Source organism: Sinocyclocheilus anshuiensis, unplaced genomic scaffold (assembly GCF_001515605.1).
Source record: "Sinocyclocheilus anshuiensis isolate Anshui unplaced genomic scaffold, SAMN03320099.WGS_v1.1 scaffold63, whole genome shotgun sequence".
NCBI classification, from domain to species: Eukaryota; Metazoa; Chordata; class Actinopteri; order Cypriniformes; family Cyprinidae; genus Sinocyclocheilus; species Sinocyclocheilus anshuiensis.
The window spans coordinates 1,641,243-1,654,978 of NW_015552625.1; the positions used below are offsets into that span (position 1 = coordinate 1,641,243).

General features: G+C 36.4%; 1 protein-coding gene and 1 long non-coding RNA gene across 4 annotated transcripts in view; one reads left to right on the plus strand and one right to left on the minus strand.

The window, feature by feature from the left end:
* Positions 1-34: 34 nt before the first annotated feature.
* The window catches only part of LOC107666519 (phosphatase and actin regulator 2-like), a 38,667-nt gene continuing 24,965 nt past the window's right edge, over positions 35-13,736 (plus strand). Inside the window, exons 1-3 of one of the 3 annotated variants that reach the window (XM_016457903.1) lie at positions 35-103; positions 193-317; positions 416-567. In XM_016457903.1, coding sequence (XP_016313389.1) covers positions 435-567 — 133 coding nt within the window. In that variant the 5' untranslated portion in view covers positions 35-103; positions 193-317; positions 416-434. The other 2 variants (XM_016457905.1, XM_016457902.1) reach the window with 2 other exon arrangements.
* Positions 9,426-11,866, minus strand: LOC107666520 (uncharacterized). Its single transcript, XR_001631670.1, has 3 exons — positions 11,823-11,866; positions 10,171-10,173; positions 9,426-9,674 (listed from the first exon to the last, which is right to left on the minus strand). It is a non-coding gene; the product is annotated as an uncharacterized LOC107666520 (long non-coding RNA).

Below are 13,736 nucleotides of genomic sequence, written 5' to 3' on the forward strand. Positions count from 1 at the left end.
TATAAAAAATCTCCGTATTACACGTCCGTATGGTATCGCCCCCCACAGGGATGATTTGGTAGTGCCTGCAGCTGTAAAGAGCGTGACCTCAGTCTTCCTCCGGGTAAAAGTCTTTGTAGATGATTATCATTTTGATGGAGGTGTTTCCGTTGCTGTCTCATTTGTTGATGTAATGCAGAGGATTATTTGCAGAAGAAAGACATGCACAACTTCTGATGAGACTCGGGGAGAAGTAGCCAGTCGACTTCGTGTTTTTGAAAGTTGAGTTCTCCTAAACAGGTGAACAGAGTTCCTCATTACAACCGAGAAACTGACGGGTAAAGCTCTGCAGACAGAATTTAGCATCAGATTTGATCAGCGTTACGTTGACAACAAGATTACAGGACACTGAAACGAATCTACATTTTTTTTCTAGAAATAAAAATACAAGCGGAATGGCGGAGGAAGACAGTTTTTCATACATGAAGACATTTCCCCAGGTGTTTCCTGTATTTCGAGTTCGATCTTTAAGTGACACTTCGGCTTTTAAATCTAGAATATTGACCAGACTCCGTTCAGCCTGCTCAGGTAGGATGATGTTTATTTATTTATTTTGCATTAATTTTTTTAATCAAGTTCAGTGCAGTGATGCCCTTCTCCGTAATGTTAACTCCAATGACTGACCTGTTTTCAGAAAGTATATTTTAAGACATGATAAATGCTGCGTTTACATTAGTGTTCTTCTTATTTACATAGTTCTATTAATTGACATTGTTTATTTGTTTCTTTATTTTTCGAATGTCTAAAAGGTTCATGATGTGCATTAGGTGTGACCCCAAATGACAAATATTGTTCCATTGACTGAATCTGATGACAATATGTTGATATTTATGTGTAATGTAAGATGTGAAAATTACGTCTGGTGGGCCTAAATGCAACATATTGTCCAAGCATTGGTTTCAATTCAAGACCTTGCACTTAAACCCAAACAGGATACTGACAAATGCATGCGGGCTGTTGGTTTTCCGCTTGTAAAAGATAAAATGATAAAACACTTTGTTGGCATGTGCTGCCATTAGTGCTCTTAAAAAAATAAATAAATAAATAAATAAACACACTTTTTGTATAACTGCTAGAAATAGGCTAACTTTATGATGTCTCTTGAATTCATGGTTAAGATTAGCTAGTTTAATCAAATAACAGGGGCATAATAAATAAACCAATAAATAGCATGAATTGCAATCTTAATATCATTTGTTTCTTTTGTTTGTTTTGCTTGATCCACGACATGACTGAAGTCCGTTCATCCATATTTTATGGCTGCTAAACATTGTAATTCTTATACAGTTTTGTACATGCTTGTGTTAAAGGTTTTGCTCTGTGGTTTCTTGCCCTACCATGCAGGAGAGAAATAATTTCTTAACCAACTGTAATTAGTAAACACTTTCAGAGAAAGTCTGGTTTAAATGTCATCACCCACATTGTTCTGTAACCTTTAAACCATGCTAAACTCAGCTGCCTAGTTGTCTGACACATTTTTTTTTTTTAACCACAATCTCTGTAGATATATATTAAAATGAGAGGTGATCTCATGGAAAGTTTTTAGATGTACTGACAGTGGAAAAGCTTATAATATTGTTGAGCTCAGTAGTTCTGTTTCATACGACCATTTTATAGGTCAGATGTCCAGGGCAAATAGATGGATGGTTATATGCATGTCTTGCAAATGGCCCGTATGCACAATCCTCATCTTGCAGCCAATTGTCTTGTTAATGATATAAAACATCATGTCTTGTATTGCTTGATGCACATCTTTGGTAGTGTTGAGCTGAGTGAGATATCTTTGGAAATGACAGTTTAAAACCACTTCCTGACAGCTCACCTTTCAGTTAACCACGCTCAAGCTTTTGTGTTTTGTCGATGGTCTAGATTTAAATTTAGTCGTTTATTATTTTTGTAGCGAGTGTAGTGAGCTGCATATTCACAGAAATACAGTTAATGTTGTATGAATTCAGTTAAAGTGCATCATGTGTCTGTGAACAGTTAAAGGTTTCATAGTTTTGTTTCAGACATTGGCCTTCATGTTCACGGTTCAATACAATTTAAACTTGACAGCATTGTGGCATGATTTCAAGTACAGAAAATTATTGTGACTCATCCTTCAGTTTTAAAAAAGGAAAAGTACATTTTGATCATTAAGATTTCAAATTCATTGTTTTAAAATGTCAGGAAGAAGACTGATGCATTGTTATTTTACAGTAATTGAAATGCTATTTTGCATTTTTATTAAATTCAGTTTTTATTGTTATTTTTAATTACTTTTTACTTTTTATGTTTTCCATATCCGTTTTCATTTTTTTATTTTAGTTAAAGTTTTAGTAATTTTGCTGTGTTTTTGTCATTTCTAGTCGTTTTTTTAAAAATACATATTTATATCGTTTTTGTTATTAGTATTTTCAGTTTTATTTATTTTAGTAAATCTAGTTAAACTTTAATTAAACTATATTAAAATTTGAAATGTTGCCTTGGCAACTAGCTGAAATAAAAAAAAAATCAGTTAATTATTATTATTATTTTTTTGTTTTGGTTTCAGATCTAGTTTTAGTTGACTATAATAACCCTGGACTCATGATGACTTGGAACTAGTGTGACTAGTTATAATGATTAGTAACATTCTCAAAAAATATGCAGTGGTACCAAAAATAGGTGAGTCCTTCTGTAAATCACTGTTTACATTAGCAAACTCCATCCACTTCACTAACACATAACAAGAGTTTCATGCTAGAGAAGTGTTCCCAACGGTAATGAACAATTGAGAAAAATTATTGATTAAACCTTAATTATAAGCAGCATTACTGAATATTTAATGTAAGTGCTTCTCGAAAAACATAAGCATTAGATTTCTTTTGTTTACTTCCATTGCAATACTGTAACCATGTAATATTTTGCAGAATAATACTGTAATACTGCATTTTTTTATTTTAAAAAATTTGAATGTTGTAATCAACGAAAGTATTATCATCATCATCATCATCCTTATGCTTGTGACATGCTGTCGATAAAACACTTATTTTGAACCTAGAAAATGTTTTTAAATATACCAGATTGTCAGCAGTTGACTTGCTTTTTTGTGCTGCGTGACTGAATAATGCTACTGTAGATTTCAGTGCATTTTTGCACTGCAGCTTCGCTGCATGTCCACCAGGGGGTGTTTTCTTTCAGATTTTTCCAATGCAATGCATCAGTTCTTGTCAGTATTGCTCTGAATCCTGTCTGATGTCTAAGAATGATTCTGTGCTGCAATGTTTTAAGTCTAACCCCATGACTGTTTTTCACAAAGCCTCACATCAATAATTCATGATGTCTTGTTTGTGTTCCTGCAACCACTTAATGCTACTTAGTGTACATCTATTTCCTCTCTGCCAGCATCACTTCATGATCTATATGCAGCCTTTGCAAAGATCCCGTCATTGTGTTTCGAGAAATGGACACATTTAAATATACATCCAATGGTAGTTTGCATTCAGACCCGCACTTTATCCTTCACACTGTGCGACACGGTAGAAAGGCACTGAGAGAAAGCCTCCTCGCTCTCTGTTTGGATTAATTTGTAGGTTTTGCCTCCTTTGATGCTGGTGTAAGGATATGTGTCATCCCTCTCTGCACACAATTAGTCACGTAATGACACAGAGATGGAGGCCGGCGGAGCGGAGATGTCGAGAGAGGCTGCCCTTTTCTAACAATGCGCTGGAGACAGAACCTTTTCTGTTCTTTACCCTCTTAAAAGCTTGTTCCTCTCACCTCTGGATGAATTTTAAACAGTCTATGAATAGAGTTTCATGGTAGATAGAGTGTCAGTAGAGACTTGGCATATTGAGTTCATTCTGCCTGTGATATAGATGATATAGAAACTTTTATGACAGTTGCTTTTATGGAAACAAACCGTTTTTAAACCGATTTTTTATTTGATCAACTTTTATTTGAGTTCTTCTTATAGGAGTGTAGAAATAAAGAAATGGAAAAATTACATATACAGTGGGTACGGAAAGTATTCAGACCCCCTTAAATTTTTCACTCTTTGTTATATTGCAGCCAATATAGACAGGTGTGTGGCTTTCCTAATCAAGTCCAATCAGTATAATCAAACACAGCTGGACTCAAATGAAGGTGTAGAACCATCTCAAGGATGATCAGAAGAAATGGACAGCACCCGAGTTAAATATATGAGTGTCACAGCAAAGGGTCTGAATACTTAGGACCATGTGATATTTCAGTTTTTCTTTTTTAATAAATCTGCAAAAATGTCAACAATTCTGTGTTTTTCTGTCAATATGGGGTGCTGTGTGTACATTAATGAGGAAAAAAAATTAACTTAAATGATTTTAGCAAATGGCTGCAATATAACAAAGAGTGAAAAATTTAAGGGGGTCTGAATACTTTCCGTACCCACTGTATAACATATAACTTGTAAATGGTTTAGTTAGGTACAACCCACCTACTAAAGGTAAGCAGATTCAAACAGAAGCTAAAGAACATAGAGAGAACTTTGTTTTTGATTGAAGTAGATGCAAATGAGTGTAAATCAATGCTTTGAATGACTTATGATGCCATTTAAATCAGCAAGGGGCCAGCAAGATTTTTTTTAAAGAAGTGAATACTTTTATTCAGCAAGGATGCTTTAAAACGAACCAAAGTGACCGCAAATACATTTAGAATGTTACAAAAAAAATAAATTTCAAAAATGCTGTTCTTTTGAACTTCCTATTTATCAAATAATCCTGAAAAATCACTGTTTCCACAAAAATAGCAGCAGCACAACTGTTTTCAACAGTGATAACAATAACAAATGTTTCTTGAGCAGCAAATCACCAATTACAATGATTTCTGAAGGGATTATGTGACACTGAAGACTGGAGTAATAGCTTTGTTATCACAGAATAAATTACATTTTAATAAAATACATTTTAATATTTTGGATAAATATTTATTGTATTTTGATCAAATAAATACAGCCTTGGTGAGCATAAGAGACTTCTTCCAAAAATAGTAGTGCATGTTCTTTGCTCTTTTAAATAGTATTTTTTTTAAATATATATATTTAAAAAGAAAATTCTAAATAATATTAACATATATGTAAATAAATAGCATATTCATTATGCTATTTAAAAGAATAAATAGCTAAAGACGACTTAATAAATTGCCAATGCCGGCATTTTTAACAAGAAATTATGAGAAGAATGTGCTTGTTTTAGATTATTTGGAATATGCTGATTATCATGTATACAATATATCATATTCTAATAGCTATAGAGCAAGTAAACATCTTTAAATAAAGGCTTAACCCGAATTTAGACAATGATGTGCATACAAGGCTTTGTAGAGTAGATCACTGTTTAGGTATATGTAGTTCTTTCTCATAGGAGCGTGAATGCTCTTGCCAGGCAGCTATTCCAAGCGTATCAGTGGTTCCTGACAAGAGCCCTTTATGTACACTGGTCTGATTGTCTCCTTCTCTCGTTCTCCCATCCTCCTTTTCTTCTTCTTCATGTTCAGCTTGCTCTTTGGTAGGAGCGTGAAGCAGCTCTATGCGTCAGACAGTGTGGGCGTTCTTGGCAGACACACAAAGAGCACATGTGAAGATGGGCCATCATGCCTTTTATCTGTAATTGCTATGCTCCATTGTATTTTTAGAGCTGAGAAGATGGCATCTGCATTTATTCAACATTTTATCAAAAGGGTGTTTATTTACCGATTTATGAGCGTTTTGAGACATACCACATTATCCATGAGTCAACCAGCAGGACAATATCTCGGTATGGTTAGTCACGGTATAATGGTTACGGTTAAAAAAGCAATTATGCAAGGTATTGGTTTGCGTGTTAATGTGCCTGACGTTCGTTATTTGTTGCTTTTATACAGTGTAAATCAGTGACAGCGCTGTTACTTGAAAGACTTTGATGTTTCCATCATACCATGTGCTTTTCTCTCAGCACTGGTTAACTTAAATAGCAAAAGGTAACCTGACTGGGTTAAAATATCACAGTCTAGTTTCACAACATCCCAAAAGCACACAAGACTATCTCTGTGTGTTGCTATGATCTTGTAACAGCAATAGTGCTGTTTCAACAACACAGGGAGCATTAATTAATTGCTCTCGGAAGTGCTGATTGGACTTTGACACCACTTTTTTTTAAACAAATATCCCCATTGATGTGCGTTATGCTTAGTTGAGATTACTAGAATTAACTGCTACTTAAGACGTCTAAACTATGGACCAAACGTTCAGTTTTAGGATAAGGTTCCTGTGATTCAAATGTTTGTGTTTGTTATTAAAAAGTAGATCTTTGTTTTCTTTTTTATGGTTCAAGTAGGCTTGACTGATTGTAAATGTAAGAGAAATATGACAACCATTACAATACTCATTTTTGTTTAAAAACTGGTATAAAATGAGTATTGATGTTATAGATTGTATTGTGAATTATCTATATGTTATGTATGGTGAAAATGACATACTTCTCTCTGGTGACGTATGCAGGACTTCTCCAATCATTTAATCTACTTCAACCCTGCCCCTCCACAATCCACTACAAGCTCACATTCATCTCAAAATCCAATCAACAACAAAATTCCTGTGCTACATTACTAGACCTAAACATTGTATGTGTTAACATGAGACTAGTGAGATAAAATCACTTAATAACCTTACTGTGCAAAATTTTATGCACCAGTAAACCCTTTTGGCGGTAACTTTTGCATGATGCTTACAATACCCCAAAGCCTGCTGAAAGTGCATTACTGTAAAGGCAGTCTGTACTGACAGATTTTCTAGGTAAATGTCAGCATGTCACAGTTGCTGTTGAATAGATCTTAATAGAAGGTGAAATAATTACTGTCAGCAAATGGATTTATAAAAAGCTCAATTATATACTAGTCAGAATGCTCACAAACAGAGCAGTGTTCCAACAGCTTTTCGGGGGAATCTAGACACAAATGTCTTACATATAGTTGTCTTTGCTATACTGGGATAAAAGAAAACTTTATCTAAAAAAAAATTGCATGCATCATCTTAAACTTGAATAGAATCCAGGGCTGCGTTTCCCAAAAGCATCGTAAGCCTAAGTTGATTGTAGCTCCGTTGGTTTCAATGCAGCCCAGAACATTCAAACAGCTAATCCATTTGGAATTCTTTCTATGTTTTTAACTGCAAAAAAGTGGAAAGATAGCAGTAGAATGCCTCTATAGGCGTTGTACACAGCCGAGTTAAGGCTGCTCTTTGCCAGCTCAAAATGAAAGACAATGCTGTATAAAATACAGACTACAATATGCTGCTCTGATCCACCTACGCCCCTAGAATCAAACTATACACCTGTAAATGCATTTATGCCATCTCTGAGCAGTATGAAACTATGTAACACCGAATGCTTTTGTGCAACCTTTGCAGTGTAAATTTGACAACATCTTAATGTTCACTTAAAGGGATAGTTCACCCAAAAATGAAAATTTGATGTTTATCTGCTTACCCCCAGGGCATCCAAGATGTAGGTGACTTTGTTTCTTCAGTAGAACACGTATGATGATTTTTAACTTTAACCGTTGCAGTCTATCAGTCGTATAATGCATGGCAATGGTAACAAAATCTATGAGAGTAAAAAAAACATGCACAGACAAATCCAAATTAAACCCTGCGGCTCGTGACGACACATTGATGTCCTAAGACACGAAACGATCGGTTTGTGCCAGAAACCGAACAGTATTTATATAATTTTTTACCTCTAATACACCACTATGTCTGTGTATGTTTTTTTTTACTCTCATAGATTTTGTTACCATTGCCATGCATTATACGACTGATAGACTGCAACGGTTAAAGTTAAAAATCATCATATGTGTTCTACTGAAGAAACAAAGTCACCTACATCTTGGATGCCCTGGGGGTAAGCAGATAAACATCAAATTTTCATTTTTGGGTGAACTATCCCTTTAAGGTGTCTTTACACAGCCAAGTTAATGCTGCTTTGTTTCTTCCAAGGGGGTTAATGAAGGCCTTCTGAAACAATGTGATGCGTTTGTGCAAGAAAAATATCCGTATATAAAACTTCATAAACCGTATTCTCTAGCTTCTGCTAACTAATACACACGTTTACTAGAGAGAGGCATTCCAGCGTATGATGTAGGATGTACAGTAGGAAGTGACGAATGCGGAAGTGCAGAGGAGAGAGCAAAACAAGACACTGGTCATGAATTAGAAGTACAAAACGAGGATTTGTAAAGAAAAATGTCAGAGGATTTTGATATAAGCCAAGACGAGACTGGTTTTACTTAGCTGTAAACAAAACTTGGTTCACACGAGACTAACATATTCTAGCATATTCTGGAATGTGAACGCAAGTACGACAGTTAGCAAAAGCTAGAGATTACGGTTTATAAAGTTTTAAATATGGATATTTTTCTTACACTAATGCATCTCTTCGCCTCAGAAGGCCTTTATTTACCCCCTGGAGCCAAGTGGAATAATTTTTATGATGGATAGATGCACTTTTTTGGGCTTTAAAATCTCGACAACCTCTGCCTTTATAAAGCTTGGAAGAGCCAGGACATTTTCTAATATAACTCTGATTGTATTCGTCTGAATGTCATATACACTTAGGATGGCTTGAGGGTGAGTAAATCATGGGGTAATTTTCATTTTTGGGTGAACCTGTCCCTTTAAACAAAAATTAAAGGCATAATGCTCCATAAAAGCCAGACTAGATTATGCCTGTGCTGACCCACCTCAAACCTCAAAGTTATATTTTGACACGCTATATCAAAGTACACCGAAAAAAATGATTAATTGAATTTACTAAAAAAAAATTTAAGGTAAGTGGTTTCAATCAATTTATTTTAGCTACATTTAAATAAATTTTGTTGAAAGTTAGTCAACTAAATTTGTTTATTTAAATGTAGCTAAAACAGTTGTAATTGCTGTGTAAATGCATTCATGCCACCTCTGAGCATTAAACTATCTGTGTAAAAACACATCAGAAGCATTTCTGTGCCACCTTTGCAGTGTAAATTTGGAATTATACAATATCATCCAGTGAACTCATGTGTCCTGAGAATAGTGCTTCTGCAGTTGCTTTGACCAATGCTAAGAAAATGTTTAGGTTCATGTGAGCAGTCAGCCTACAGGGGTGAGCTTTAAAAACCTACTCTCAAGCAGTGATTCATCCTCTCTGAACTGCTGCCAATTCTTGACGTCAGGTTGCAACACGAAAATAGATTTGGAAGAAATTGTTACAGATTCTCACCCACGAGTAACGCGCCATCAAACCCACTTGTGCGAGGCCCTGCCCGGCTTTGACCCCGACGGAATGTAGCACATCACACACACCGGCAAGCACTTCACTTTTGTGCCTCAGCACGCAGCGTGTAAAAAAAACTTAACGCTGGCGATACGTCTAGAGTCATCTGTTTCAGCGGGACATGAGTAATTTAATAAAAGATACAGAGCTGTCTCACGCTACATCAACTCACCCCTCCTCCTCAACCCCATTCCCCGTAGCCAAAGGCGATAGCTGAAAGCCCCAGTGGACTGGGAGGTTCCACTTGATGGGCTCAGACTGGCTCAGTCAGCTCACTTTAATGGCGGTAATGGCTGTTTGTCATCCTCAAGCCTTCGCCACTCTTCCTGCCGCGCACCACTGCAGAGAAGGCTGCGAGAGCACCACAGGAAGTGAGGAGAGAGAGTGATTGAGTGAGAGTCAGAGAGAGAGAGAGAGAGAGAGAGAGAGAGAGGGAATCAGAGAGAAAGAGTGAGAAGGGAAACTGAGGACCATCTCACTGGAGCAGTTGATTTTTTTTGATTATCCTTCCAGTCATGGAACATGCCTGTAAGTCTTCAACTTTTTGACACAAGTGTGTATGTGTGCATGTAGATAGATATAGTACTCTGCTTAAAAGAGTTCAGAAAGTTTCTTTCATTTTTATTAGGCTTCATACTGATTAGGTTATTTGGTTAAAATAGCATATTATGAGTGTTTTAGTTTGAAGAAGAGTGTTAGATTGTCACGGTGTGATATTGATGGTTTGTTGACACATGCACTCTTGCACGCTCTTTTACGTGCCTCACATTGTATTGATGTTTTCATTATCGGCTCACATTCTGGGAATCCAGCTAGCGTTATGGTTAATCATTGAATAAACACACACAGGCTAAGCGGTGGTGCTGTATTACTGTCCTATTTTTGGTCCGTGTCATGAGATGTTCGATTGGATTTGCAATGCTTTTTGTGTGTCGTAGCATGGAAATGCTGCTAGTAGGTTCAGTCCCTCATTCTGTCGTTTATTTTTTGGCAGCAAAGAGGAAATCTGACACCGATATCATTTGTCTGTGACTCTGTGTATAGTAAAGTGAAAATCTGACAGGAACTGCGGTATTACTTTGATTGTAACATCACAGGTGTCACGTATACTAAAACAGAGCAGAAGTTTGTCTGTTGCCAATGAAGATCCAGCTGCTTTAATATCATGTTTTCCCACCTGAAATACATTCTGAAGTCTTATGTGCATGTATATGTGCGTGATTGTGGCTCACACAAGCTATACAGGAGAACCGCCCTCTGGATATTTTGCAAAGCAAATTCGTATTTGTTTGGGAGTGGTTTGCAAAAACTTTCAGATTTGGGGTTTACATACGAGCAGGGTTATTCTTTCATGACCGGAATTGAGATGTGGGTCATTCGTGCTGTGAAAAAGTTAGTCACAGATAGGGTTGCAAAGGGATGGAAAATTTCCGGAAACTTTCCAAAAATCCCTGGAATGTTTCCAAAATTTCTGGAATATGTCCAAAATGTACTGGAAATGTTCCACCTTTTTGCAACCCTAGTCACAGAGTTACTGAATGGATCTGCTGTATCAGTGGAAATGCACAGGAAATTAGGTATAAGCTGTTGTTGACATAAAAGAGCCATGTGACTGCCTGTTATTGATTTGTTGGAGGTGAGGTTCGTAATATGTGTAAGGATTTTTAAATAAAACACCTTAGAGTAAGTTAAATGTTTATCTTCTTGTTTGTACTCCACATGCAACCCAACAATTCAGAAATGCTGTGAAAATGTCTGTTAAACAGTGAATGAAAAAAATGAATGAGTTTTTATCACACAAGAGATATCAACAGTCTAATAAAAGGTGTTTTATTTTACATGGAGTGGGTCTGCTTGTGGGGGCAGCCATATTGAGATCACATGAATACTACTCCTATTCCCTCAGTAATGCCTGACACTTTTACACACTGTAAAAATGATATGATCAATTAAGTCATGGCAACATATGTTTTTCCATTACTTAAACCAATTTCTTCTTCATTTTTTAAGTTATACAAGAATAACTTTTCAAAATGACCTGAATTGAAATGACTTGTACAGCCAATTTGATTCCACTTAAAAATTTAAAACAGAAAGTAAACTTTTTATATGTTGCTACATTCTTGTTGCTAGTTGTTAGTAAAAGTCCAAGATGATTTCTGTATCAGCCAGCGACACATACTCTAAATGGCAGAGTATAAAATAACATGAAGCAGTAGTTAGTAGCTTTGAAAATGAACTAGTATATATTGATATTTACAATATTTCTATACGTCTACTTTACAAAGTGCAAAAAGGAAGAAAAACTTACGGCTTACTAATGTGCATGTGCTATTTATGCCCTTTATCTTTGTAAAGTGTACACTTACCGCTGTATACAGTACCTGTATCCTGTCAAATAAATCTGATGTAATTATGTGTTTAACTGAAGGATATAGGACTGCACCCCGTCATTACACCTAATGAGTTTTTCCTTACGTTTTAGTCTCCTGGTAATACCTCTTATCATTGTGCAAGTCTCCCCTCAGCAGGTGAACAGTGTTAGTCCTCCCAATGTTGGGAGCATAATCAGCGTCTGTTTCCCTGCTTGGTGAAACTTAATGCTCTCCACTCCCCCTGCGATGTACTATTATTAAATGTCCCAGATTTCCAAATAAGAGCCATCCGTGCTGGGGAAAATCACTTACAGGCAGGATGTCAAGTATTGATCGACAAGGTTTGCCATACCTTGTTGTGCTCCATCATTGGGTAAACAGCCCAACAGGAGCCAGTTGTCTACAAAAACATTTCCAGCAATACATCATCTGGTGGTTTGTGCAGGCCATATCTGAAATTGTATATTTAGGTGATGTTTGGTTAACAAAACTGCTTAAGTCTCATGCATCATAATTAAAGAAACATGCATGAGACGATTATCTTTAGATCTTGTTTAAATTTGCAGAGTTGATTCTGTGGTTTAGATATTTGCATATCATGATGAGGTGCAAGAATCTTGACACGCTATAACTTTTCTCTGGGTTTAGAGTTAATAAATAAATAATCTGAGCAGAGGAAAGAACTAAATGGCATCACTTAAACAATAATTAGCTGCTATTTTGTGCTGAGATTGGCAGTTAATAATTAATGCTTTTAATTAAAGCTTTTCCTACGTTGTTTCCATTGATGTTGCATTTAAGTTTTGGTCCTTGCACCCATTTAGGGGACTTGAAGTGATCATTTTGATCAGCACCCATTACCTTTAACAATATAAGGAGGCAGAGATGGTGGTTGATGAGCAGTATGTCTATGTGTATTAAAGACATAGACATTGTATCAACATTTGAGGGTTGTGTTTGTTTTGATGGGTTGCAAAGAGATCCGCTTTGCCGTTATTAGCTGTATGCCATTACTGTCTCCCCATATGCACTTAGGCTGCACTCTAGAGCAAATGGACAGATTTTTCTCTCTACACAAAGTCCAGACGTCTGCCTCTTGGGATATCGGACTACACTGGAATTCAGATGAAGCTTCTCAAATGTTCTCAAAAGAGTTCAGGTAGGGCATGTGGACAAACAATCGTGCCAGTAAGTGAATTCACTTCATTTGATTTAACAGATTTACGTATTGTGATGAAAGTTCCTGACATTCTGAGCGGCGCTGGCAGTGATTCACAGTTTAAAGGATCAAATAGCATCACAATACATGCAAAACCATTCACAAGCCATAAACCACTCCTGAGCTGTAAAGTAGAAATGTGTGTGTTTTACCCAAATGAGACATTTGCTTTCAGACTGCATGCACTTGGTCAATAGATGGCAGCGTTCTCCGGGAATAGTGTCAGGATATGAGGTGTGTTGTGATTTGGTGACTCGCCATATGCCCCTTCTGTTTTTAAACCTGTGCCGAGGCCATAAATCGATGCATGTCAGGAACTCATTATAGAATACCGTGATTCACTTCTTTTGTATGCATACTAATGTAGCCACCTTGAATAGTTTTCCAGATATATTCTTTAGCATGGAGATATTCATCACATTATTTTCAAGGCTATTAAGCTAAAAATAAACAGGTTGTTTGGCACAATCACAAATTGTGTCTCTATATTAAGGTGTATTTCACCTCTGCAGAATACATGGAAAATCAAGATGATCTTGAATGGATGTGCCCTTACAGCTGTATTGTTTTGGCTGTGTGTCAATCATTTGTGATGTGATATGTGATGTGTATGAAAGTGGGTTATCAGAGTACACAAGGTTCTCTGTCAGTGTTAACTGAACAGATGCAGACAGACTATGATATCAGACTGACATGCCACTCTGACCACACACAGGCCATTTAGGGCTTTTGCTAACCCCAGCAAAAGAAAAAAAGGGGTGACATAGTAAGACTCGCTATATAAAAATGTATATAGTAAGTCTTAGTACATAGTAAGTT